General features: G+C 32.3%; 4 protein-coding genes across 14 annotated transcripts in view; 1 reads left to right on the forward strand and 3 right to left on the reverse strand.

The window, feature by feature from the left end:
• Window positions 1-23,752, forward strand: UHRF1 (ubiquitin-like with PHD and ring finger domains 1). Of its 9 annotated transcripts, none has more exons than XM_076535005.1 (23): window positions 1-78; window positions 160-580; window positions 762-1,363; window positions 1,439-1,793; window positions 1,864-2,043; window positions 2,117-2,273; window positions 2,333-2,531; window positions 2,602-3,015; window positions 3,089-5,685; window positions 5,774-6,021; window positions 6,167-6,303; window positions 6,371-6,621; window positions 7,382-7,925; window positions 8,045-8,258; window positions 8,577-8,930; window positions 9,021-9,309; window positions 9,679-9,858; window positions 15,816-15,945; window positions 18,759-18,919; window positions 19,028-19,149; window positions 19,247-19,459; window positions 19,558-20,444; window positions 20,580-23,752. In XM_076535005.1, the coding sequence occupies exons 2-9, from the start codon at window positions 497-499 to the stop codon at window positions 3,306-3,308; spliced, it is 2,211 nt and encodes a 736-aa protein (XP_076391120.1). In that variant the 5' UTR covers window positions 1-78; window positions 160-496; the 3' UTR covers window positions 3,309-5,685; window positions 5,774-6,021; window positions 6,167-6,303; window positions 6,371-6,621; window positions 7,382-7,925; window positions 8,045-8,258; window positions 8,577-8,930; window positions 9,021-9,309; window positions 9,679-9,858; window positions 15,816-15,945; window positions 18,759-18,919; window positions 19,028-19,149; window positions 19,247-19,459; window positions 19,558-20,444; window positions 20,580-23,752. The 9 variants fall into 9 exon arrangements, with proteins under 9 accessions (XP_076391120.1, XP_076391118.1, XP_076391116.1 ...); XM_076535003.1 differs by having other exon boundaries at window positions 3,089-5,086; window positions 5,317-5,685; window positions 8,577-9,309; XM_076535001.1 differs by having other exon boundaries at window positions 8,577-9,309.
• Window positions 3,795-4,677, reverse strand: CUTA (cutA divalent cation tolerance homolog). The gene is made up of 6 exons (XM_003699765.3): window positions 4,514-4,677; window positions 4,384-4,443; window positions 4,272-4,317; window positions 4,143-4,192; window positions 4,018-4,060; window positions 3,795-3,944 (listed from the first exon to the last, which is right to left on the reverse strand). The coding sequence occupies exons 1-6, from the start codon at window positions 4,675-4,677 to the stop codon at window positions 3,876-3,878; spliced, it is 432 nt and encodes a 143-aa protein (XP_003699813.2). The 3' UTR covers window positions 3,795-3,875.
• On the reverse strand, window positions 5,789-7,592 carry LOC105663047 (48 related 3). The gene is made up of 4 exons (XM_012289910.2): window positions 7,464-7,592; window positions 6,384-6,538; window positions 6,155-6,314; window positions 5,789-5,941 (listed from the first exon to the last, which is right to left on the reverse strand). Exons 1-4 carry the CDS (start codon window positions 7,509-7,511, stop codon window positions 5,789-5,791), a joined length of 516 nt encoding a protein of 171 aa, XP_012145300.1. The 5' UTR covers window positions 7,512-7,592.
• Window positions 16,027-27,112, reverse strand: part of l(1)G0196 (inositol hexakisphosphate and diphosphoinositol-pentakisphosphate kinase) — a 14,706-nt gene continuing 3,620 nt past the window's right edge. The window contains exons 10-31 of one of the 3 annotated variants that reach the window (XM_076534991.1): window positions 26,972-27,058; window positions 26,713-26,901; window positions 26,561-26,646; window positions 26,357-26,494; window positions 25,968-25,997; window positions 25,029-25,263; window positions 24,754-24,962; window positions 24,463-24,689; window positions 24,253-24,389; window positions 24,059-24,173; window positions 23,749-23,988; window positions 23,560-23,676; window positions 23,333-23,490; window positions 23,115-23,263; window positions 22,772-22,819; window positions 20,690-21,049; window positions 19,565-19,786; window positions 19,210-19,483; window positions 18,953-19,044; window positions 18,771-18,882; window positions 18,333-18,695; window positions 16,027-18,273 (exon numbers count right to left, since the gene is read on the reverse strand). In XM_076534991.1, coding sequence (XP_076391106.1) covers window positions 17,808-18,273; window positions 18,333-18,695; window positions 18,771-18,882; window positions 18,953-19,044; window positions 19,210-19,483; window positions 19,565-19,786; window positions 20,690-21,049; window positions 22,772-22,819; window positions 23,115-23,263; window positions 23,333-23,490; window positions 23,560-23,676; window positions 23,749-23,988; window positions 24,059-24,173; window positions 24,253-24,389; window positions 24,463-24,689; window positions 24,754-24,962; window positions 25,029-25,263; window positions 25,968-25,997; window positions 26,357-26,494; window positions 26,561-26,646; window positions 26,713-26,901; window positions 26,972-27,058 — 4,054 coding nt within the window. In that variant the 3' untranslated portion in view covers window positions 16,027-17,807. Of the gene's footprint in view, window positions 18,274-18,332; window positions 18,696-18,770; window positions 18,883-18,952; window positions 19,045-19,209; window positions 19,484-19,564; window positions 21,050-22,771; window positions 22,820-23,114; window positions 23,264-23,332; window positions 23,491-23,559; window positions 23,677-23,748; window positions 23,989-24,058; window positions 24,174-24,252; window positions 24,390-24,462; window positions 24,690-24,753; window positions 24,963-25,028; window positions 25,264-25,967; window positions 25,998-26,356; window positions 26,495-26,560; window positions 26,647-26,712; window positions 26,902-26,971; window positions 27,059-27,112 lie in introns of all 3 variants that reach the window. The other 2 variants (XM_076534992.1, XM_076534990.1) reach the window with 2 other exon arrangements.

Here is a 27,112-nt window from a genome sequence, read left to right on the forward strand (position 1 = left end):
CGCTGCTAAACGAGTTCAACTGCATCAGCTATATATACGGTGAACAAAAATATAAGTATAGGAATCACAAATTGAAACGTAAGTAGCACATAAAATAAAAAAGACCCTGAGTATATATGTTTAACCACATGAACGCCACACTCATGCGCGTTGACTTAGGTATAAAATGTATTCAGCAAATCAGGGCCAACCTGCGCAGAATGAACAGAAACTCTTCGGATGATGTGTAATGTGTGCATGGGTTCCCGTTGAATAATTACACACATATAGTTTGTACGTGTATGATTTGTTCCCGCCAAATTACTGTACTAGGTGCCAACAAGTGGCGAAACAGACCGGTCGTGACAATCGGCAGTTGGAGATGGTTCTCAGACGTTTGTTTGTGCTCTAGTTGATATATTAATAAGATTGAATTTAAGCTCGTGAATTAGAGTGTTCAAGAAATAACGGAAGTTCCCCATTTTGTAGCTATTTTTGATTGAACAAACATCTCAAAATGTATGTTAAAGTAAGAACAATGGATGGTAAACAGGAGGCGATATTAACTATTTCTAAATTAACGGAGGTGGAAGATTTTAAGGTATTTAAAACGGTGTAGCACTATCTTTTTATTTAGAAATTAGAACAAAAAGTTATTAATAGGTTATATTCCCTAATAAATTGATAAGTATTACATATATTGTAAAGGTTTAATTATAATTTGTTACTTTAGAAAATAAATATTTACTGGTAAACTTGTACAAATTTATATAATTTTACAGGGTGAGATTGAAAAAGAATTACATGTAAAAAAAGATTTACAGAGATTATTTTTTCGAGGAAAACAACTAGAAGATGGTTATAAATTATATGATTACAATATTAATCTTAATGATGTAATTCAGTTAATGGTGAGAATACAGGTGGACAATACTGAAAGTATAGCTACATCCAGTAGTAGTGTTAGCAGTAATTCTGATTCTGAAAAAGAAGTTACAAATAATTCTATTGAAGATGAAAAATTGGATGAAGCTGAAAGTTTGTATTATAAGCCTGGAGATGCTATAGATTGTCTTGACCAAACTTATGGTGCTTGGTTTGAGGCTATAATATTAAAGATATTTAAAAAGGAAGATAAACTTATTTATAATGTTCGTTGGGAATTTGATGACAAAGCTCCACCTTTTAACATATCTGAGTCATCTATAAGACCACGTGCAAGAAGGCTGTTACAATTTGATACATTAAAAATGGGTGAAAAAGTAATGATTAATCACAATGTTGATGATCCCAAAGTAACTGGATTGTGGTATGACTTTACAGTATTAAAAACAGATAAGAAAAGAAGAGTACAAGAACTTGTTGGAACATTGCATATTGGGAGGTAAAAGACATTGCTAATATTTAATTCAAATCATTTAAGTAAAATAATTTAAATGGCATCCTTTTTTATTTACAGAGATCAACAGCTTGAAAATCGTAAAGTAAATCCCAAAGGTGAAATTTTTGCAATAGAACAGCCAAAACTTCTTAAAGATAGAACTGAGGATGATGAACGACACATGACTAGTAATGGTAAACGAAGACGTGTACAAGCTAATTGCGATGCATGTTTAGACAATCCTCATAAAAAATGCAGGGAATGTGGTTGTAGAGTCTGTGCTGGGAAAGAAGATGAACACAATCTTTTGTTATGTGATGAATGTAATTTTGCATACCATTTGCGATGTTTGAATCCTCCTTTAACATCTATACCAGAAGAAGATTATTGGTATTGTCCAGAATGTAAAAATGATGAAAATGAGATAGTGAAGGTTAATTATTACATAGTAAAATTTTCTTTCTTAATATTTTCATGATTGTATAAATGGTCATTTTTTAAAGGCAGGTGATAAATTAAAACAAACAAAGAAGAAAACTAATGAAAATAGTAACAGTAAACGAGATTGGGGTAAAGGAATGGCATGTGTAGGAAGAACAAAAGAGTGCAGTATTGTTCCACCCAATCATCGAGGGCCTATTCCAGGAGTAGAAGTTGGAATGTGTTGGATGTATAGGGTTCAGGTAATTAAGCTTATAAGTGATTATTGAGTTAATTTTTTTTTATATATTTTTATAAATCAGAGACAAATGGTAGGTATCTGAAGTTGGAGTACATAGACCACATATAGCTGGAATTCATGGAAGAGAAACAGATTGTGCATATTCTATTGTCTTATCTGGAGGTTATGAGGATGATATTGATAATGGCGACGAATTTATGTACACTGGTTCTGGAGGAAGAGATTTGTCAGGTATAACATTTATTTATAAACTATCTTTCGTGCCTAATTTATATGTTTTATTGATAAAGGGAACAAAAGGACGGCTGAACAAAGCTGTGATCAAACATTGACTAGAATGAATAAGGCATTGGCTGTAAATTGCAATGCAAAACTTAATGCAACAGATGGTGCTACAGCTGAAGATTGGAGAGGTGGTATACCTGTAAGAGTTGTAAGAAACTTTAAGCTTGCTAAACATAGTAAATATGCTCCAAAAGAAGGCAACAGGTAATACTTGTATTACAATGGACAAGTACATTTAGTATAGTAGATCTTTCACTATAATATTTAATTCTAGGTACGACGGTATATACAAGGTAGTGAAATATTATCCAGATACAGGTAAAAGTGGTTTTCGTGTATGGAGGTATTTATTAAGAAGAGATGACCCTGCTCCTGCACCTTGGACTAAAGAAGGTAAAGCACGAATAGCCGCTCTTGGTTTAAAACCAATGTATCCAGATGGATATTTAGAAGCAATGGCGAAAAATAAAACGAATAAAAAAAGAAATGTGCCGACGAAGGAAGAAAAGTCTTCTAGTTCAAAAATCGACGAACCACCGAAGAAAAAACAAAAACGCGAAGGTTATGAATTAGAAAGTGAGATTGTAAAATTTATTGACGAAGATCAAATAAATGCAAAATTGTGGGATGAATGCCGCATAACTTTAGCTGATGGTAAAGCTGCATTTCTACAGCAAGTTTCAGAGAGGTATTGTATTACTTTTTTCGTTCTGCTGATTGTTCATATTGAATTACAATTTCTAATAACTTTTAAATTGCAGATTTACATGTCCCTGTTGTTTGGAAGTCGTTTATAATCCTGTTACAACTCCATGTACGCATAATATTTGTTTGACCTGTTTAAAACGTAGTTTTTCATCAGGCGTTCATTATTGTCCATCATGTCGTTTTCTGTTGGACAAAAATTACAAGATGGATGTTAATGAGGCGTTATCATCTGCTCTGTTATTACTTTATCCTGGATATGAGGGTGGAAGATAACATTGACTTTTTATAATGTGACAATTACCTTCCAGGAATTAATTAATACACATTTAGACTGTATTACGTAATAATTTTAGGTACAATTTCTATTCCAGTAATAAAATATACTGGAATACTATAGATTTGTTATAATGTATAGATACATCTATAACAAAAATATAGAGTAGATAATATGTTATAGTAAATTTTGTTTACGAATTATACCGAAAATCAGGTTCTTTTACATATACACAATTATTAATTATTGTACTTATATTTATATCAATTTTTGACTTCTATAATTTTTAATTTGGTATTTGTAGTATATGGTTCATACATTATGGATTTAAGTATCGTTAATTATACATATATAAGCAGCTATACATAATGTGTTCAAATTTAATCGAATTATAATATTTCTAATTTATATTTTTATGACTGTATTCTTTTAAAGAAAAAAATATATAATTTTACAACCATTAAAAGTTTATGAAATAAATCATGTTAGTTTTAGACTACAATAAATATTGTAATCATAATATATTATACATAATTTCCATTGGATACATAAAAAAAAGAAACTTCTTATGGCTGATTAATATGTGGAACTACTTCGCTTATCCATTGAAGATATTTTTCATTTCCATTTTGAATCTAAAATATAGATTTGTTTTATATGCTGTATTGCATAGAAACTATATAGTAGCTTATTGAAATTATTACTTACTGGTAAAGAAATTACTTCGCACACTTCATATGGATGATTTTCCCTGTTTTTAAATAGTAGCAATTTTAGAGAATTTTTGATTCAATGACGAGTCATTTAAATTATCCATTGAAATCTATACTTACTTCACATATTTTGTGAGAGCATTAACGGTGTCAGTCCTGGTTTTTATCATCTAACAACAGAAATAAGACATTATAAATTCATATTAATTATTATAATATGAAATATGAAAAATAAATTTATAATCTTACCAGTAGTAGTTCATTATCTTCATTAATTTCATTTTTCCATTCATATCTGTAACAAATGTTATGATTCTTGTATGACTGTTTATTGTTTAATTACTGCAAGTACAATACTTACACAGATGTAAGACCTGGTATAATGTTAACACATGCTGCCAGTTTATCCTTCACTAAACCACTACAAAATATTTAATAGCATCATTAATAAGAAAAAGAATTATTATTATTGTTATTATATTGTTTCTTACTGAGCCAATTTTTTAGCAACTTCCTGCGTTGGAACCGTGACATATACAACGGAATGAACTCCTGCTAGACTATTCATGTTTCTATAAGTATTAGCGCTAACACTTCTGGCTAAACAAAAGAGTGTAATAACTCCAAAAAGTGGTTTGCACGGCGTAAACAACATTTGCTTGTATTACCCGGAATCGGCACTTTCGTTACTGCCTTGAAGATTGCTTCAGAAGATATATATACTTCGGTAGACATCTCGATTCTTGAATCGATATTTAAAATTTCGTTTAAAAGGATTAGGTTACTAAAACGTGTGACGACTTATCATAAACAAATTAATATTTTACAATGTTATTATTAGTAATTTGTCATTAAATCATATTTCAGTGCTCCGTGATGATTAGATTACATCTTATAGTTGCAAATACTTAACAATTGTAGCTTTGTGGGAGGAAAGAATACAAGCGGAATTATTTGTACATCTTGTATTTAAATATAATGATCATATACAATATGCAGATTTACATAAATTATGGAAGACACGGATTTTCGCCTTATTTCGTAAAATCACATAAACATTAAGTGTTAGTTAATGTTCTTTTGTCAGAAAAGTTCTTAACTATACTTACTATACTTTATTTAACATACGTTCATAATATCTACGTGTGGGCATGCGTCGAACATATCAAATTACGATATGTAAACGATAATTTCGATAATTTACTTATCGCAAACTTAACATGTATCAATAGTTGCAGTATCTTTAGGGGCATATCATAATCTGCGTAATATAATTTCAATTATTTACATAAAGTTTCAGAACTTGTGAGAAAATAAACAATCAAGAATCTAACCGGAAGTGAAAATAAATAGTCTTCCAAACATGATTTTCGAAAACAAGAGGAAGTTAAACAAGAATTACAATAATGAAGTTTAAGATTCTTGAAATGGATATATTTTAGAAAGCAGGTGATTTAAACCACTGAATAAGATGAATAAATAGAGGTCAGTGTCAAGAACATTTTCAAGGTCACTTATTTTTATCCAACAAGCCACAACGTAAAAGGAAACTTTTTAAAATATAACCATTCGTAATGTTTCACATCACATTTAAAAGATCTCGGTAATAAAAATTAATTATTTAAAATTTTGAAAATTAGCATCGGAACTTTAACATAACGATGTAAGTGTTTGAAAATATTTATAATACCTTTTTTTGGACGAACATCTGTAAAAAAGAGAAACTGACTGTTGATCAAATTCTTCTTCAGATTCTTTTTGAAGATTTAATTGGGCAAATAATATTCCCTTGGGATGTATTCCGGCTTTGGGCTACTCGGCTCGATTCCAAGCAATTCTCCCATGAATGCGATGTAAGTAATTGCTAGACGCAGTGTCTCGATCCTCGAGAGTCGTTTTTCATACGCGAATGTTGGAACCTGAAGACACCGGCGGAGACTCAACACGTGATTTTAACGCGTGGCGATATAAGGCGCGGTTTATTGCGTCGCATTATAAGGCATGTTATAAATAACTCTTATATTAATTATAAATTATAATTAATTGTATTAAATTATATTGATTGTAAATAACTCTTATATTAATTATAAGGGTTATATTAACTATAAGAATTATTTCTGTCAATAACTCACTTTTCTACGCAGTTTGTCAAAAGCTTCATTAAGATTAAACATTCTACGCCTCTCACGAATATTCGCGGCTCTTCTCTGTGAGACAGTCGCTACTCGACGTCTTGGTTTCTTCGTGGTGGATGATGGAAGATTGGGAGATCTACCATTAGGTGTGTACCGACTGAAATTAGTTTAAATCTTTAAAAATTTCTATTAATTAAACCTTAAAATTTATAGCGCTGATTTTTACCTTTGATGTAGTAATGCACAAGGTTGCCTGTACAGTCCATGTTCGTTTACATGAGTATGAGAAGGAGGTGGTGCCTGATATAAAACGGAACTGTCCCACATAGGATAGCTTCCTAGTTCACCGTTAACATATTGCGACATATCCGCTGTAATCACCTGTTACATTCATTCTTAATTACTACTTTTTAAAATTGGGATTGTTAGGACTATTACATAACAATGTAAGATAATTTTGAAAGGTATATGTCTGACTATATACGTCTATTTCTACTGCGTCAATGAATACGTTTGGAAAATTTATCTTATTTTATTAACGGCGGTATGCAGTACATTTATAATATTTTATCGTCACAAAATTTAGTATATCTATAATATATTATCATCACAAAATTGAGTACATCTAACAGATTATCGTCACAAAATTGAGTACATCTATAATATATTATTATCATAAAATTTAGAGTACGTATAACATTTCTCCATAATTATACATCAATAATTCTGTCTGTAATATTTTATTACGAATTCGTTTGAGCGTACAATGGCCGCCATGCGTTGCTGCGTAGATTTAATTTTTTGCAAGAGCACTTGTAATATTTTTATAACTTTTATCCTTCTTTTGTTTATTACTTAAAATTTGAACTATTCTCAATTTCATTTTCAATTTCTTTCACGAATGTCACGAATGTAATGGATATTGAAACCTTATGTAGCAACCATTTTTTGACATATGATAAACAATAATAATTAATAATGAAACTTAACATATTAAGAAGAAAAGAGATCATGTACAGAATGTACTGAAATTATTTATATTAATGAAATAAGATAGGCATATTGTTTGTGTTCTTATAAAAGCTTCCTCATGCAAATTGATCCTCTTGAAAATGCTTACTTTTATAATATTATATAGTAAAATATTATTAAAAATATTATATATTATATAATAATAAAATATGCAAATATTTTTTCCACTAAAAGACAAATTTATATTTTCAGATACCAAAACAAAGAATCCAAAGAATTGAAACAGAATTTTAAATACAAGATTTATAAAAATTTTTGAATAATTTCTACCCACTGGTGCTTGATTTCCATTGATCTCCCACAGCGGTTCGGTGTAGCTCATATCCCGGATTCTGTCCAGCGGTGAACGTCTTCAGAGGGACACTCCGTTGTTTATTAATAAAAAAAAAAAAATAGCGAACACTGTTTGCAGAAATAGCACTTCGTCACCGACACGATGTCACCTTCGATCTGAGGGTGTCGAAGAGATTCCCGTCTAGGAAGAGGAAGCCTCTAACCCGCCCCTTTACAAAGCTACCCTTTGATTCACCATTCCGTAAACGCCTGCGTACAATCGTGGTTACTATTGGAGTAACTCACCCTGAATGTGCTTCCACGAATCACCATCATTGGATAAGGGGTTGCCAATGGGCGGAGCTTCGGAACAACCCTCATGGCTCTGTTTCCGTAAAAGTTGAAGAACGATATCGACCGTGATATTTTAAAGATGAACAAATTATTCGGAATTTTGAAAAATGTATTTTATTTAGTTGTTTTTATTTTTATTGTTGCAATATTTGTATATTGAAACACTAGCTCATTTATTAAATATTTTTATTTTTTATTCATAATTGTATTAATTCTATTATTTTGCAGGTTTAATAAAGAAGCTAAAATGATTTGAGGAGAAGGATTATTTATTTTAAGAAGGATTGACAGATCATCCACTTGTGAATACATACTGGCACGTGTATTTAATAGAGCGTAATCATCCTATCAATGTATTAAATACAGTTCAGTTATCAACATTTTGTCATAAGTAATCTGTTGAAAAGAATTTTGTTTATATTGAACAAATTAACTATTGAAGGTATACATTAACATAATCGATTTCTATCATCATTTCATCAGGTTGACAACTAATTTCATTTGAACTAATTTGCAAACGACTTTCATTTTCTTTTAAAGCTACTAGAATTCTATTGCAGAAAAATTAAATATACATTTCAAATTAATTAATTGCTAAAGTAAATGATTATTGTGAAAAGTTCTTATTTATTAAATATACCTATATAATTCTGTAAGATAAAGATAATAAATAATTCTGTAGGAACATGATAATCGTAAACGTAGCTGTCAATCTAATACAATCTCCGAGCATGATAGATACAATTTTCTATGATTTCAGATATTACGTTGGTGAAGTATCCATCTCGAGACAAATTGCTTCATAAATCGAGCTCGTAACAGGATCACACTCGAACTGTGACGAAATCTCCTCAGAAGGGTAACATATTGTTGAACCGAGGGGGTGTGTTCCCCTAAAATTAATTAAATAGATATTAGTCGATTCACTTGACGCGGACTTCCCTCTGCTAACGCGTATAAACATCGGGCACACTGCCTCCGTGTCAAATCGTATTGTGTTTGCTTCGAGAGCTGAGGGTGCATAAACTTATTAATATGCAGCCACGAGCAGTCATCCTAATAGGATCATCCCTTTTTCTTGTCATTCTTTCACGATGTTATTGCTGCCCTTTACGTGTGTTGTTATTTTATCTACGTATCTCTGTTATAGCAATAATCTTAGGGTTATTTTAACCTAAAATGTACGAAATTTATTTGTGAACAGCCTGATACCTATTTCGCTGATTTGTATCTGTTAACTGTGTTGGTGGATCTTTAATTTGAGCTTGGTAATATGCACTATATCCATAACTGCAAGCTGACGCTCTGGATCGATGCTCTGAGCGTCGGCGCTGAAATGTTTCATGGCTGAATTTCGAAGGTTTTCTGGGATGAAAGATATTTGATGTACCAAAAAATCAGAGGGAATGTCCCATACTGTAAAATATACAATTGAATCAAATTGATTGTAATATACTCAGATCTGTTAAAAGGCAGTGTTCGTCAACCACAATGTACAGAAAGTTCCATATTTTTATTATAAATATATTTATTTTTATTTTATTTTATTGAATTTTAATAAATGTATAGATAATAGAAATTAATAACTATTAACTTTATTTAGTATGTACATAGATATAGTTAATACATATAATTACAAAATAAATAATAATTAAATTATTACCATTTTATTTTTATTGTAAAAGCATAGAAAAAATAAGATTCAATGAAGGTTCAAAATTAATTTTATCCTCAGTCACAAAACAATTATTAAAGAAAATAAAAGACATTATTTTATTAGTGGTAGTAATAAATAGTATTTAAGGTAATAATAATTGTTGATGTATTTGTAATTCTAACATTGCGTTACGTTCTAATTACAGAAGGAAAATCCGTACAATGACGAACAGGGTGACAAAAGTCGGTACATCCCTTCATGGTGCACGTGCTCGTTTGATCTAATTCTGATGTGTTTCTAACAATGGACGAATCTTCCGCAACAGTGTCACGCCACTGACAGAAATTACGCAATTTCGTCACAGGGATTTCCAGCTTTTTCAATGGTTTGTCGCTTATAGAATGGTATTGTTACGGGGTTCTCTAATGTGGGACGAATTTTAGCATTCCCGCTTTTCACTGTTTATTATTGCAAGATATTTCTAGTAAACATTTATTTTTTAATCAATTTTCTTAGTAAAATTTACAGAAATAATTTTTGTTACAGTATAATATTGTAGTACATGTTACTATAATATATCTAAAATTTATTTTTAAAGTCAATTATTTAAATTTATTTCTCGAACTAATTTATTTTATTATCTACAAGTTAATATGGAATAATTTTAATATGTTTTATTGTAGTAATTATTTGAATTACGCCGCGATTACATATGGGGCACGTGATTTATCCTTTAGCCAATCACAGTCATCGATCTATTCTGGAGGTCGATCGCTTTCAAATATCATTAGTGCAGTATTGGGCAGTCGTGAGATTTTATCTCACGTGACAGCTTTATGCGCATGCGTCAGCTGACGTCACAGCTTGCTGCCAATGCCGTACCTAGCCGGTACACACAGTGGTGACTGATGAGGGGACCTTAATTATCGCTGGAATTATAATTATCCTTACTACTCTTATTATTATTAATATTATTACGCATATTACGACTATTATCATCGCTGGAACTGTAATTATCCTTACTACTCTTATTATTATCAATATTATTACGCATATTACGACTATTATCATCGCTGGAACTGTAATTATCCTTACTACTCTTATTTTTGCCAATATTATTACTCATATTATTACTTTTATCATCATTACCCTTATTATTCTTATTATTATCAATATTATTACGCATATTACTACTTTTATCATCATAATCCTTATTATTCTTATTATTATCAATATTATTACGCATATTACGACTACTATCATCGCTGGAACCGTAATTATCCTTACTACTCTTATTATTATCAATATTATTACGCATATTACGACTACTATCATCGCTGGAACTGTAATTATCCTTATTACTCTTATTATTATCAATATTATTACGCATATTACGACTACTATCATCGCTGGAACTGTAATTATTCTTACTACTCTTCTTTTTATCAATATTATTACGCATATTACTACTTTTATCATCATTATCTTTATTATTCTTATTATTATGGATATTATCACGCATATAACGACTATTATCATCGCTGGAACTGTAATTATTCTTATTTCTCTTCTTTTTATCAATATTATTACGCATATTACTACTTTTATCATCATTATCCTTATTATTCTTATTATTATCAATATTATCACGCATATTACGACTATTATCATCGCTGGAACTGTAATTATTCTTACTACTCTTCTTTTTATCAATATTATTACGCATATTACTACTTTTATCATCATTATCCTTATTATTCTTATTATTATCAATATAACCTATATTATTACATATATAACTATTGTTATAATAGTATATTATATATTATATATTATATATAATATAATATATATTATATTATATTATATTATATTATATTATAATATATATATATATAATATAATAGTTATATATTATATATAAATAGTTATATATAACAATAGTATTGTTATATAACTATTATTATCATCCTAATCGCTCTTTTTATTATCAATTTAACCTATATCACTATCAATATTGCTACTTCTATTATCGTTACAACTATTAGTAATAGTAATAATCTATTTTTAATATAAATAATCCTTATTACTCGTAGTACTATGGGTGGAACTATAATTATTATCCCTACTACTGTTGTTACTATCAGTCCATGGCTCAAGGTTAGGTTGTATTGGGTTAGGTCTGAGCGTAAGGTTAGGTCAGGGTAGATGTCACGAGACCCCACGCATGTCACCACACGTGACGTCATATGACGCCCCAAATGTCACCTCACGGGAGCTCCCGCATGTCATCTCAAGTGACCTCACGCATGTCACCTCACGCGAGCTCACGCATGTCACCTCACGCATATCACCTGACGTGAGCCCACGCATGTCACCTCACGCATGTCACCTCACGTGAGCTCACGCATGTCACCTCACGCATATCACCTCACGTGAGCTCTCGCATGTCACCTCACGCATATCACCTCACGTGAGCTCTCGCATGTCACCTCACGCATGTCACCTCATGCATGTCACCTCACGTGAGCTCACGCATGTCACCTCACGCATATCACCTCACGTGAGCTCACGCATGTCACCTCACGCATATCACCTCACGCATGTCACCTCACGTGAGCTCACGCATATCACCTCACGTGAGCTCACGCATGTCACCTCACGCATGTCACCTCACGCATATCACCTCACGCATGTCACCTCACGTGAGCTCACGCATGTCACCTCACGCATATCACCTCACGCATGTCACCTCACGTGAGCTCTCGCATGTCACCTCACGCATATCACCTCACGTGAGCTCTCGCATGTCACCTCACGCATGTCACCTCATGCATATCACCTCACGTGAGCTCACGCATGTCACCTCACGCATATCACCTCACGTGAGCTCACGCATGTCACCTCACGCATATCACCTCACGCATGTCACCTCACGTGAGCTCACGCATGTCACCTCACGCATATCACCTCACGTGAGCTCACGCATGTCACCTCACGCATATCACCTCACGTGAGCTCACGCATGTCACCTCACGCATATCACCTCACGCATGTCACCTCACGTGAGCTCACGCATGTCACCTCACGCATATCACCTCACGCATGTCACCTCACGCATATCACCTCACGTGAGCTCACGCATGTCACCTCACGCATGTCACCTCACGCATATCACCTCACGTGAAGTGACATGCGCCCAGACCTAACCTGATATAACCTAACCTTAGGCCCAGACCTAACCTGATATAACCTAACCTTGGGCCCAGACCTAACCTGATATAACCTAACCTTGGGCCCAGACCTAACCTGATATAACCTAACCTTGGGCCCAGACCTAACCTGATATAACCTAACCTTGGGCCCAGACCTAACCTGATATAACCTAACCTTGGGCCCAGACCTAACCTGATATAACCTAACCTTGGGCCCAGACCTAACCTGATATAACCTAACCTTGGGCCCAGACCTAACCTGATATAACCTAACCTTGGGCCCAGACCTAACCTGATATAACCTAACCTTGGGCCCAGACCTAACCTGATATAACCTAACCTTGGGCCCAGACCTAACCTGATATAACCTAACCTTGGGCCCAGACCTAACCTGATATAACCTAACCTTGGGCCCAGACCTAACCTGATATAACCTAACCTTGGGCCCAGACCTAACCTGATATAACCTAACCTTGGGCCCAGACCTAACCTGATATAACCTAACCTTGGGCCCAGACCTAACCTGATATAACCTAACCTTGGGCCCAGACCTAACCTGATATAACCTAACCTTGGGCCCAGACCTAACCTGATATAACCTAACCTTGGGCCCAGACCTAACCTGATATAACCTAACCTTGGGCCCAGACCTAACCTGATATAACCTAACCTTGGGCCCAGACCTAACCTGATATAACCTAACCTTGGGCCCAGACCTAACCTGATATAACCTAACCTTGGGCCCAGACCTAACCTGATATAACCTAACCTTGGGCCCAGACCTAACCCAATATAACCTAACGTTGATCCCTGACTGATAGTAACAGCAGTAGTAGGGATAATAATTATAGTTCCACCCATAGTAATACGAGTAATAACGATTATTTATATTAAAAATAGATTATAACTATTACTAATAGTTGTAACGATAATAGAAGTAGCAATATTGGTATTGATGTAGGATAAATTGATAATAAAAAGAGCGATTATAATGATAATTATAGTTCTAACTATTATAACAATAGTCATATTTGTAATAATTTAGGTTATATTGACAATAATAAGAATAATAAGGATAATGATGATAAAAGTAGTAATATGCGTAGTAATATTGATAGTAATAAGAATAATAAGGATAATGATGATAAAAGTAGTAATATGCGGAATAATATTGATAACGATAAGGATAATAAGGATAATGATGATAGAAGTAGTAATATGCGTAATAATATTGATAATCAAAAGAATAATAAGGATAACGATGATAAAAGTAGTAATATGCGTAATAATATTGATAATAAAAAGAATAATAAGGATAATGATGATAAAAGTAGTAATATGCGTAATAATATTGGTAAAAATAAGAGTAGTAAGGATAATTGCAGTTCCAGCGATGATAATAGTTGTAATATGCGTAATAATATTGTTAATAATATGAGTAGTAAGAATAATTGCAGTTCCGGCGATGATAACAGGCGTAATATGCGTAATAATATTGATAATTATAAGAATAATAAGGATAATTATGATAAAAGTAGTAATATGCGGAATAATATTGATAAAAATAAGAGTAGTAAGGATAATTACGGTTCCAGCGATGATAGTAGTCGTAATATGCGTAATAATATTGATAATAATAAGAATAATAAGGATTATGATAGTAAAAGTAGCAATATGCGTGATAATATTGATAATAAGAAGAATAATAAGGATTATGATAATAAAAGTAGTAATATGCGTAATAATATTGATAATAATAGGAGTAGTAAGGATAATTACAGTTCCAGCGATGAAAATAGTCGTAATATGCGTAGTAATATTGATAATAATAAGAATGATAAGGATAATCATGATAAAAGTAGTAATATGCGTAATAATATTGTTAATAATAGGAGTAGTAAGGATAATACGGTTCCAGCGATGATAGTAGTCGTAATATGCGTAATAATATTGATAATAATAGGAGTAGTGAGGATAATTACGGTTCCAGCGATGATAGTAGTCGTAATATGCGTAATAATATTGATAATAATAAGAATAATAAGGATTATGATAATAAAAGTAGCAATATGCGTGATAATATTGATAATAATAAGAGTAGTAAGGATAATTACAGTTCCAGCGATGATAGTAGTCGTAATATACGTAATAATTTTGATAATAATAAGAATAATAAGGATAATGATGATAAAAGTAATAATATTGGTAATAATATTGATAATAATAGGAGTAGTAAGGATAATTACAGTTCCAGCGATGATAGTAGCCGTAATATGCGTAATAATATTGTTAATAATAAGAATAATAAGGATAATGATGATTAAAGTAGTAATATTCGTAATAATATTGGTAAAAATAAGAGTAGTGAGGATAATTACGGTTCCAGCGATGATAGTAGTCGTAATATGGGTGATAATATATGTTATATTGATAATAATAAGAGTAATAAGGATAATACTAATAGTTCTAACCATAATAACAATAGTAGTATGAGTAATAATAGATTATACTGAAAATAATAAGAGTAATAGGGATAATTACTCTCATCATAGAGTAATTATTGTCCAGTAATTGGGGAAATAAATGTGTTAGGTCCCCAAACCTAACCTGATACAACCTGACCTAACATAATCCGACCTTATCCTGGGCCCTGACCTAACATAATATGACCTAACCTGACTGATGGAATATGGGACATTATTTAATTTAAGATACCAGAAAACACAATAACGTTTGAAAGACTAAATGAATTTACTATTTTGGAAATGCAACTCTGAAAACACTAAATGAATTTATTATTTAAGAAAAACGACTTGAAAGGACCTTTTTGAATAACTATATTTTATACATGTGAAAATTATAATATCAAAGTAACAATAACAAAGAAATACATGGATTTTATTTTGTTGACATGCAGAGATCTGATAAAAATCAAGCGGTATCTTTTTCCTTTGCTCTTGCAACAAATATTGGTATTCGTATAACACATTGGCTGCAAACGTAAAAAATAATAATAATCGTAAATAAATGTAATATTACTTTTATTATATATAATCTGTTGTATTATTTAACCCTTTTATTCTCTTTCCTGCAATTTTCTTCAGATTTATTTTTTTTTTCTCACTAGGGCTTAATGATACCTTATATTTCATCAAAGTGTATACGCTACTGAGGACTTTTACGGATAGCTTACTGCGCATGCACTGGGACTACCCAACACTGCATTAGTGTTCCCGCGTCGAAGTAACACTAAACGGGTGCGTAAATTCATGTTCACAGTATTTTTTTTTACTATTTTACAGGAAGTAAAGGAGTTAGTATAATAAAAAGAAATAAAGTTAAATAATTAACTCTTTTTATTATAATCTCATATTTTATAGATACATATATATATGTATTTTTTTAAAACGTTTATAATTATTAAACTTCTCATGAGTACTATAAATCACAATTACTACATTATAATTTGTTCGCAATATGCATTTATCACTAGTATCTCTTGTACCTTGAATGTACAATAAATGCTATCTCTTCCTAAATACAAACTGGTACACTTTTAAAAATACTTTATAATATTTATTGTAAAACTATATTCTGCAAAACATGATGTAATTGTACTTGTGCATTTGAAGTTAACATAGAAATGTTCACTAACTAAAAACTCTTCAATAAAATAAGTTTTTAACGAGGTTAAGAAAAGTACTAATAAATTGTTCAGTTTAGTTTTATCATTTGAAATATCCTTTCAGTTTTTAAATTTTATCAACTATTAAAGAGATGTCAAAGTTATTCCTATTTTTATTCTCAAAAAAATATCTGTAGTAAATCTTTTAAAATAAACATGTTACATTTTTATGTAAATAAAAATAAATATTTTTATATTTTCCAGTATAAAAATATATAAAATTTAAAGATGTATGTTTGGTAGTTTGCGAATAAAAGAAATATTTCAAATGATAAAGCTAAATGAACATATCCTATAATTTATACAAGGTTCTATTACTAACGATACGATTATAAAATTAGTTAGGAACATAATGATGTTTATTCGTATAGCACCTTGAACAGTTGAGATTAATATAAAACCACAGTTGTGTCTATGAAATTCTCAACTATTATGTCTTTCCGAAGAAGCATTCTAAAAATATTTATAAGAAAAATAGCATGTTCTATTTTGTCAGATCAATTTGCATGATATTTACACTGGTAAGTGAACATTTAATTCATAATTATTGTAATTAAACTATTCAGTTTCTGTAACCAGCAGATACTTTCCTATAAACAAAATAAATATCAAAATGTAATACCAATACTTCCAAACTTGTACTTTGCTATAGTTGATTTCTTCAACAAATGAGATAAGGCAAAAAGCACTATTTCTTAATGTGAAAGGAACTTTAGAACTTTCCTTTTTTTTGGTTATGTAAATGAGGTATGTTTCAAATTTGTTGAGTCACGAGAAATATTTATAATTTGTTCAACATATTTCAACATCAAACTACTCATAGTACAGTGCTACTTTAAATCTTTTGGTTTGTCACGAATCTTACAAATAACAATTCTTTCCCTTGACTCAAATTCGTTCTAAATTACACCTTACCACAATATTAACACTGAATGTGCATCATCTACAAAAATACTGTCGTATTAATACATACAAGCATCACATTAAAAACAATACACGGATACGATAAGTACAATATTGAACAATTCAAAGGAGGAATGTTATTAATGCATCTTACTTTTAATGTCATTCGAAAATTTCTCTTAATATTTTTTATCTACTACAACAGGACTGACCATGTTATTCAACATTAAATCAAAGTTAAACGACTAAATGTAGATATATAATATTTGTGCTTTCAACATATTTTTAAGTATTTTAACTATTTACAGTAACAAAAAGAAATTGTACATATGTAATACATGTTATTCCTTTGCAATACATCAATCAAAGAAGTTATAAATTAAGAAACGTTCCACATTTTCAACAAAGCTATGTACGAAGTTTTGCCTATTTTAATCAATCTAATAAAATAAAATCCACAGATTAATCAAACTAATTTCCTAAACAAATTTCATGAGTCCTTCAACATTGAAGGTGTAACATTCTCAAGGATTATGATTCTTCTTTTTGCTCTTCCTGTACATTAAAACCTATTGTTACATTGGAACTATCTGCTATGTTACTTGCCACTGTTAAAATTGGCTGTTCTAATTTCTTTTCTGCAGAAAAAGTTTTCGATTCCATCATGTTATGCTTCCAATTTTCCAAATCTTGATCCGACATGTTTGATAGCGAGCTTAATTTTGTTGTGCATTTGTAGCTATAATTCATTTCAGGTTTTGATGCGGCCATTTTTGGCATAGAAACGCTTTGCGATCGACAGAAGTTCTTCCTTTTATAACTTGATGAATGAAGTTTTTTTTGCTCTGTCTCCGTTGCATTATCTCTACTCTTATGCCCCTTTTCTACATTCGTAGATTCAGTTTTTGCAGATACAAATGATTTAGTTTTATCTGTATTGTCAGTTTCTTTGATTCTAACGTCTTCATCAGCTATTTCCATACTTTCAACAAGAAACCTAGAAGAAACAATTTCATTTAGTTTCACAGTTTCTTAAAAATTTACCTTTCAACGTACCTTCCAATTTTCTTGTAGCCACCGCTGGATTTTACAGTGTTATCTTTCTGTTCAAAAATTTGTTTCACATCTTGTTTCTTCTGCTCTTCAGTTTGTTTCAAGGTTATTGTATGATCCTCATCATCGTCGATATTGTCAATAGGAAGGTCGTCAGTGTGCATAATTTTTTGTAAATTACTATTAAAGCCGGCACCAAATCCACATTTTCGAATTTGACCATCTTCATTACTATAATAATCTGTATACGATACACTACCGCGGCTCTCTCTATGATCTTGATCAATATTTATACAAAATTCGTTGAAATCAACATCCAAACACGGCGTTGTAGGAAATTTGGGGCCAGTGTTAAATGACTGAACTCTATAACATACAATAGAAAAATAATAAAGTCTCTGTGTGATTTCTGTTTTATTTAATTTTCAGTGCATTACTTACCCTTCGTTGCTAATTAAACTTATGGACATACTACACTCTCCGGTTGAAGTTGGCGCAGGCGATGACGGTTCAGATGATAGAAACGACTGTGGTTCGCTACTCCATCCGGTACCTAAAATATGTGCACATTTACATTAAATAAATGAAAGGTAAAGATTTAATTTTAAAATTATATTACTTACTATTGGGACTGGTTGGCGACAACTGATTTCTTATATCACAAGATTCTCCTTCATTTGACTGTTTATACTGTATAGGTGTTGGTGTGATATACCTAAGAGGCAATCACTTCATCTTTATTTAAAGATACACAGTGAGAATTGAAACTAACAAGAAATAAGGTATCTAAGAACCACTTGAAGCTTCGGAGGATACACAGGTATTGATTAATTGTAATGATCAATAAAAAAATGAAAATAAAAAAGAACTTAATACTCACAACGTCGGCTTATTTAATTTCTTACGGTACCTGACAGCTTCCAGGTCGGAAGAGTGGTACTCGCGATTGATTCCTCCGATACCGAGATTTTGATTAACAGACTCGTGCGTTGATCCACCAGGAGAAGGATATTTTGGGGGCGAAGAAGCTGGCGTTCTAAACAGGGGTGCGCTAGTCATCATCTCCAAAAAGGAATCCAACTGACGCAGTGATAATGCATTGTGAAGCGTTTCCAAAGGCCTTATTGGTGGTACACCGCCAAAACCTTCTATTGCTATAGAACATAAGATAAAATTAAATCAATTAATAACACTGAATTCTGAATTGTAAAAGGTATTTAAATTACAGGACTCACCAGCCACAGCTGACGCATGAGGAGGCACCATGTCCTTCAGATTTGGAGCACTCGAAGAGCCACTGATCACTGCAGTGCTGAACAGACTGTTTGCTGATCCTGTCAGCTTCTTGTTGACGTTGTAGCCCAACAGCTTGAAATAACTCATCTGTCCGGAGATACTGTGACGGTGGCGCCTTGCTGTGCAGGTAGGGTCAGGTTGAATGATCGAAGGTCGTGTGTCTGGAGATGAGAAGGATCGTTGAGGCTGGAGGCGGGAGAACGGTGCACGTGGACACTTGGGACGATGGTTATATTTGCGAGGAGTATCGTGATCGTCGTGAACATCATTATCGTGCACAGAGGTTGTATGACAAAACGTACTAGAATGATTTGATGTATCTATCAGGCTATTGTACCACTGTATATTCACATTGGGACAAGACAACCAACGTTTGTTTACTCGTGAATTAACAGCAGGAAAGATATCACCCATTGTACTCAAATTGGGACAAGACAATGTTCTGTTTGGCCTATACACATTCTCGGTAACACTGCCACTACTGAATGTAGATCTGATGCTCCTGTCGAACCTCCACTTCTCTTTTCCCTTAGACACCGTAGATCCATTACAAGCACAATTTGTCAACTGACTCTTGCATATGGAACACTGAGCAAACACTGGTTTGGAACAACAGCTAAGACTCTGTTTATCAAAATGCACAGAAGATCTCCCTTTACGATACATAGGAGAGGGATCAAGATCTAAGTCAGGAATCTCCTTAAAATTTCCATTGCTATCATTCAAAGAAACACTGTAAGAGGAATCGCTGGATTCATTCTCCTGTAAACTATAATAACAGGAACAATTGAAGAACTTATGGGAAAGCGAACGGACAAAGTAAGTGTCAAAGTTGGAACGTTCCACAGGTGGTAGATCTTTGCTTTTCAATATCAGTTCCGAAACATTACAGTTATAACAAAGACATTTGGTTAAGTAAGGAGATAATGAGCGGGACCGTTTCTCTGATTCCAGCTGTCTCCTAGGCCCTGTCTGTGAGGTTCTTTCGTGCAAGGATAACATCAAGGAAGAAGATTTTAACCGTAGATTATTTCGTAATAATCTCATAGGGTCGCTCAACTCACCACAGGACTCGATGCCAGGAAGTATCATCTCTGAATGGGAACGTCCGTATTTCTTACTCTGTAAACATAGCTGAGAATCGTCAGCGGACTCTTCAAAATTGGTACGGAAAAATATAGAAGGTCGAATCACAGGGACCGGAAGTACGATATCCGTAACATCCGATGTTCTGTTGGTGGGCGAAGCTAGCGGGGTGTTATGCAAAGTCACCAACGGTGTCGAACTCGAAGTGGAGGTTTCGATTGAAGGAACGGGCAGCTCGGGTGAACTGAAGGAGTGCGGCAAAGCCATTGACTTTCCCGTAGGCACGTGCAGCAAAGCCTGACTATACTTCTTTGTCTGGTACTCGGCCACATGCTTTTCTGTGATACATGGTGGTTACATGCACATTTCATGTACATTAACGAGAGAACGATGTGGTTAAAATGAACGAATATGGCAAATGTAATCAACAGGGGACGGGGGTACAGAGGAGGGAAAGAAAAGAAAAGAAATAGACGATTAAATAAACCCGTCACCGAAGAAATCAAAATAATCATTGGTAAGAAGCTTTGGTCACGTCGTCAAATTTTGAGAAATTCAGGTATTATTCGTTAGAAAGCAGCAAGTCATCATCCACCTTATAAAGAGGACCTTGAAATTTAGAATGACATTTTAGAAAATGGATTGTTCCTAAAAAAATTGGATATATTAATACTGGAATGAATCAAAGACGACGTTTCAAAGAAAAGATTCATTACCAATGGAGGAATAAATTAACTGAAATATATAGAAAACTGATTACATTTAGAAGACACAAATTTAGTAATGTTACACAACCATGGCACACGATAGCCATGCAACCAGTAAGCCAACCAGACAAACATTATTGTGAATTCGTAAACACTCTATAAACACTTATTAATGCTTATGATCTTAAACAATAATGTCAATCGATAATCTTAAAAATTTGTTCCATTTGCTTCCTCACTTTGTAAACTAGATATATTTGTGACTACCACTGTAAAATGATGTATTAGATTAAAATATAGAGATTTGTTTGCACTTAATTTCAGTAACAATAAACCAATAAAGTGACATCTTTATGAGATGATAAAATAAACATTATCAAGTAAAAAAAATAACTTTGTTTAGAAAAAACTGATACAGTAACTACACAATTAAAGAAATGATGAGTTTGACAAATGAACAAAAAAAATATGAACCCGTGAATAATATAAAATGAAATATTTTATGCGATGAACTTCACATACTAACAACAAGTACGTATGAAAAAAAGCTGATGTGATCATAAAATATAACTAAGCGTTTACTGTGATCTTAATGGAACAGTGAATTTAGGAATAAAGGAACAAGGATACACGGCTGAGTGAATTACACTACATTTTAAATGCTACCGTGTAATCCAAACAGTCGCCAGTATATATTAGTTGGCTTCCACGCGCACAACTATCGCTGAGCAAAGAGTTATTTCAACTGAGTTCTCCTATCTCGATGCAAGTTTGCATCTATTCTTTAATTACTAAGTTTTCATTTGTATGGTACATTTTAATTAGATGATCTATTCGTTGAACTATCAAAATTCACAATCTAATTTCAACAATGTAACATTTGAAACAAAAAGAATTATTTTTTTTAAACACTATGTTACATATAAAACTCAACATAATACAAAGGAAGATGATATTTGTAATATCAATAAAATAGTACAACAACGAGGATAAGGTGTGATGCTTAAGAACATCTACGAAGATTTTGTGTATACATTTACTAGGAACAAGAGTACTATGAGAAAATGCTTTCTTAAAAAAATGTTGCGTTACTAATAAAGACAGGAGGATGCTACATTCTTTGTGAAAGAAGTAAAAACTGCAAATTATAGCAATCTACAACTAAAAATCATTGTCGCAAAAGCGAAGAATAATGTTTGAGAATCTAAATAATTTGTGTGAAATCCTTTTTTTTATCATAAGACTGATATAAAAAACGCTGAAACTTTATGAAAATCCTGCGACGATCATCGACTAAAATAAGACAATGCATTATGACCTGTTAAACTGTAACAGGAACTCGGAATGACATACCTTCTTTGTTGACCGCGTCCAAGCTCTGATACTGCAGCTTGTCCGCAGCTATAAAAAGACACGAAAAACACCAGGCTTTCTGATGTATTCTGTTATCCTTAATCATAGATTCCCAAAAAATCAAAATGGTGAATGAAACTATTTGATTGTTTTTCCTTTCAGTAGTTAAATTAGTATAGCCGTACTCAACAAGAGTACTTAAGTGGTCTTATTAAGAAATTAAATGCTTAAAAATATCAATATCATGCATAATCAAATACATTAGCTTCTATTCGTTATTGCAAATATAAAATATACATTACCCTTTGAATAAAAAAAACGATAGGAAAGTAGATCAAATTACCCTTCTCTGACTTGTCTTGTCTTTGATGATCATAACTACGGGCACGTGGTTCAACAATCGAACTTCTTTCTGCATCTCGTCGTTGACGTTGACTAGCAGCTAACTGACTACCAAGTCTTGCGGCTTCATGGCCAGCTACAGTTCTAGCACTACAATTAAATAGTAGTTAAAGTTCCTATTAATTAATCTAATCATATTTTATAATACTGATCAAATACCATATTGGAATTGGGGCAGAACTTTGCAAGAAACCACTGTCAAATGGTTCGTCCATCATGTTAGGATCTAGATCCATCATATCAACAGCTCTGCTAGTTGTTGGACTATCCATCATTGAATCTACAGCATCAGTTTCCATCAATGGTGGTGTTGCATCCTAAAAGGAATAAGATACGTGTAAACGTGTACATATGAAATGGTAATAAGTATTATGAATGTTATATACAGATTGTAATGGTGGATGTATAAAATCATCTTCCAAAATTCCTAATTCTATATCTTCTTCTTCTATTCGAGCACTGCATTGTGAAATAGTGTCTTGAGCAGATCCACCACTTTCACCCTAAAATTGTAACTTGTGTATACTTTCATATCTTTCAATACTTTTAATAAGTGTAAATAAATCTTTACTTACGACATTATGACTACTTTCGTTGCGAGAATGAGGTCTGAAACCTGGCCCTGGTGGTAGATTCTTTTGCACACAACAATTTACACCAGGACTGAAATGTAATTCGACGTGGAAACGTTCTTCGCTACTGGGATCTTTAGTTGGATCTTCATATAACATCACTACAATTTGGGACATATAATTTAATTCAGAAACCATGCTAACGTACTCCATAGCTCGACGCCATTGTTCATCTTTCACCACCTATCAATATATTTTTTCAATGTTATATGTAGATAAAGAAACAAAAATAAATAAATAATTATTTACGTACGTCGAGTAATCCACCATAACGTAAGACGGTTAATAAAGAATGTACGTGACTTTCACTTGTAAAATAAAGCCTTGTACGAACATGCCGACCGGGGCTCGAAACACCATGAGAGTACCTGAAGTCCGATTTAACAAAATATGTATAAATACTTTACCTAAAAATATATCTTAACTTTAATACAAGATTTATATCACCTTGGATTCAATCTGTTAACAGTTTCTTCCCCAGACTCTTCAATATTTCTTTGCAAATCAGCTCTTATTTTTTTAAGAAGAGGTGTGCAAATACCTTGACCTATTGTTAACTTCTCTTGCACTGTTAATCCATATTCCTACAATATTAAATTTAATATAAATAAAAATATATAAAATATTAATATAAACATGAATAATGAAAATATTAACCTGTGGTATAACGATATCTGCTAGGTATTTAGAATAAATGTAGAGTTCTTCCGCATGTTCAAATTGCAAGGTATGGTTGTTATGTTGCAAATCATATTTTATACAATCATAAATATCTGGGATCTTTGATATATCGAATCTTTTGTTTTTAGTACAGAAATCCTTTTCAATTTTCCCCCATCGACGTCCCATTAACTCCCACGTTTCACCGTGATAAAGAATTGCATCTAAATTTATTTTTTTAATAAATATAATCTTGATATAAAATACATTTAAACAATTTATGTTTACCTTTAGTTTTAGGATCATCTTTTTTAATACGCACAATATCCATCAACTTTTGAATTAAAGTATGAACATGTTGACAACATCGTACAGGGTTCTTAACAAAATCCATTGCAGCATTAATACTAAGAGCATTTCCGGGATTTATTTGTTCTCTATCTTCACGTGTAAATTCTCTATCCTGTTGTAATAACTCGTGTAGTCGTGTTTTTACCCTAAAATAGAATACTGTCATTTATTGTAAATTCAATAATAATACCTGCATCAAACTGTTTACGAACATGTTCTGATATTTGCTACTATCACAGTCGTTATCCAATAAACCATTGGTATTCGCACTCTTCACCATCTGTACTAAAATAGGGGTTAATTCACCCTCCAATGCAAGTAATCCTTTAGCAAATGCTGCTGCTGTCATCTGAACTCTTCCTTCATCACTTGCATAAATTTTCAGGTCGTGACGAAACGTTGAGTGAAGACGAAGTAATCCTAAACCTTGAGCGCCAGCATAATCACCTAGATATAAAGAATAAAAGCATATCAAAAAACTAGATCATTGTAATAGTAACGCAATATATATTTATTATAAACAAACAGATAGTATAAATATGATTCATTCGATGACCTATGTTTTGGTAAAAATATCGGTATTAATTTACGTATGTAAAGATAGATCTAATTAGTTGTATATGTGGTCTTTTTGGTAATGTGTTAGAATATATTGATGTGGAATTTTAATTACGAATATAGTGTTTCTTATTGACACCATAAAAATCATTTACTGCTGAATTCAATAAAATAAGAAAATACCTTAGGCTGTGTGTAGAAAACTGAAATACACATTATAAATTTGCACTGCGTGTGTATATGTATGTGTGTAACGCAGGTGATATTGAATGATTGAATGTAACTAATAAACCTATTAAAAGAAAGATAAACACTGAAGACTACGAAATGTGTAAAAGCATCTAGCTTTCAACTGAAGCATTTGATAAAATCGAGTAAACATTGAACTAGCATAGAAACAGCATTTTACTATAAATGTTTTATGCTTAATATTTTTAAGCTGCAGGTTTTATCTGCTCAATCTACGAACAGTAATACCTTCATAACAAAAGAACTTATTACTCGCCTTATTGCTTTGAAGTTACTATTTCTATGCATCGTAACACAATCTACAGACAACTACAAATAAGCATTGATTCAGAATAAAAAGTTACCGTGGTTTGGTAACATCTCTGAGTCTTCCTCTGAAATAATATTTGAAATTATCTATGAATCAAACATTTTCATGAAAAGGTAAGATATTTATCCATGTTTGTTCAGATGTTAGTATTCAGCAAATTAACAAACTTATTAATTTAAAGGCCTAGTACTTACACATAAATTTTAACTGATAAATTATTATGTGTAGATATGCATAAATATATATTCTATATATATATATACTCTGTAAAATATTAGCAATAATTTATTACACGTACGTTCAACTGATCGGGTAATTCAGATAAATTACATATCCAGCCGACGTTCAGCCAACATATGAAAGGTATTAAAAAGTATAAACTTAAGAATGAGCGTGAGAAGCGTATGAATGTAAGATACGAACCACTAAGGTGTCTACCTTGACCTCCAGGATACATGCAGCGAAATATTCTTCCTAATTCTTCAGCTTGAATACGACCAGCTGGTGTTAATTCTCCACCCCATTTCAAAATTAAAACAAGCGATGGTTCTCCAAGTCGATCTATCAAAATAACAAAAATTAAATATTATTTTAATACTGTTAACAGTACTTAAATGTTTTTCATACCATCGTCCGATGAACTCCCTCTCGGCCGTCCTCTTGGTTGATATTTCATTTGTACTTTACGATTTATTCCCGAAAAGTGGCCATACCTATTAAAAAATGTATCTAAACCTAATTCTGCGAAGAAAATTACATGCTGAAAACACAATGCTTACATTTCTAACACACTTTTTAATTGTTCCAATTTCCCTTGCTTTTCTTCTAATTCAGGTCCTGCAGCTCGATGTTGTATTTCTGCTAACAGACTGCGTGCAGTGTCCAATATTTCTTGTAATTGTTTAGGACGCTTCAATTTAATATGACCATGTTTATAGCCATCATACTTTGCAAATATTTCGAAAAACCTATTTAAAATGAAAAGTAATAACTAACGGCTGTTAACAATTTCCATTTAAACTTAAAAAATATACTTACTTGGGATGACGAACTTCTACTTTCATTTTTTGTTTTGGTGTTCTATCACCGTGCCTTATAACAGCAACAACACAACGTAGTTCCATCCTATAATGCGTTCAAAAAATAAGATAAAAACTATAGTATTTAATTATAAATAAA

The sequence above is a fragment of the Megachile rotundata genome, chromosome 8 (assembly GCF_050947335.1).
Source record: "Megachile rotundata isolate GNS110a chromosome 8, iyMegRotu1, whole genome shotgun sequence".
Classification (NCBI taxonomy): Eukaryota; Metazoa; Arthropoda; class Insecta; order Hymenoptera; family Megachilidae; genus Megachile; species Megachile rotundata.

Coding starts and splice junctions, on each gene's coding strand:
- UHRF1 (XM_076535001.1), top strand. CDS start 497: ATGTATGTTAAAGTAAGAACAATGGATGGTAAACAGGAGGCGATATTA. Junction 1,794..1,863: donor ATGAAAATGAGATAGTGAAG/GTTAATTATTAC, acceptor CATTTTTTAAAG/GCAGGTGATAAATTAAAACA. Junction 2,532..2,601: donor GCTCCAAAAGAAGGCAACAG/GTAATACTTGTA, acceptor ATTTAATTCTAG/GTACGACGGTATATACAAGG.
- CUTA (XM_003699765.3), bottom strand. CDS start 4,677: ATGTTGTTTACGCCGTGCAAACCACTTTTTGGAGTTATTACACTCTTT. Junction 4,193..4,271: donor AAGATAATGAACTACTACTG/GTAAGATTATAA, acceptor TTCTGTTGTTAG/ATGATAAAAACCAGGACTGA. Junction 4,061..4,142: donor GCTCTCACAAAATATGTGAA/GTAAGTATAGAT, acceptor ATTTAAAAACAG/GGAAAATCATCCATATGAAG.
- LOC105663047 (XM_012289910.2), bottom strand. CDS start 7,511: ATGAGCTACACCGAACCGCTGTGGGAGATCAATGGAAATCAAGCACCA. Junction 6,315..6,383: donor TGTGCATTACTACATCAAAG/GTAAAAATCAGC, acceptor AACTAATTTCAG/TCGGTACACACCTAATGGTA. Junction 5,942..6,154: donor TTGACAAACTGCGTAGAAAA/GTGAGTTATTGA, acceptor CGGTGTCTTCAG/GTTCCAACATTCGCGTATGA.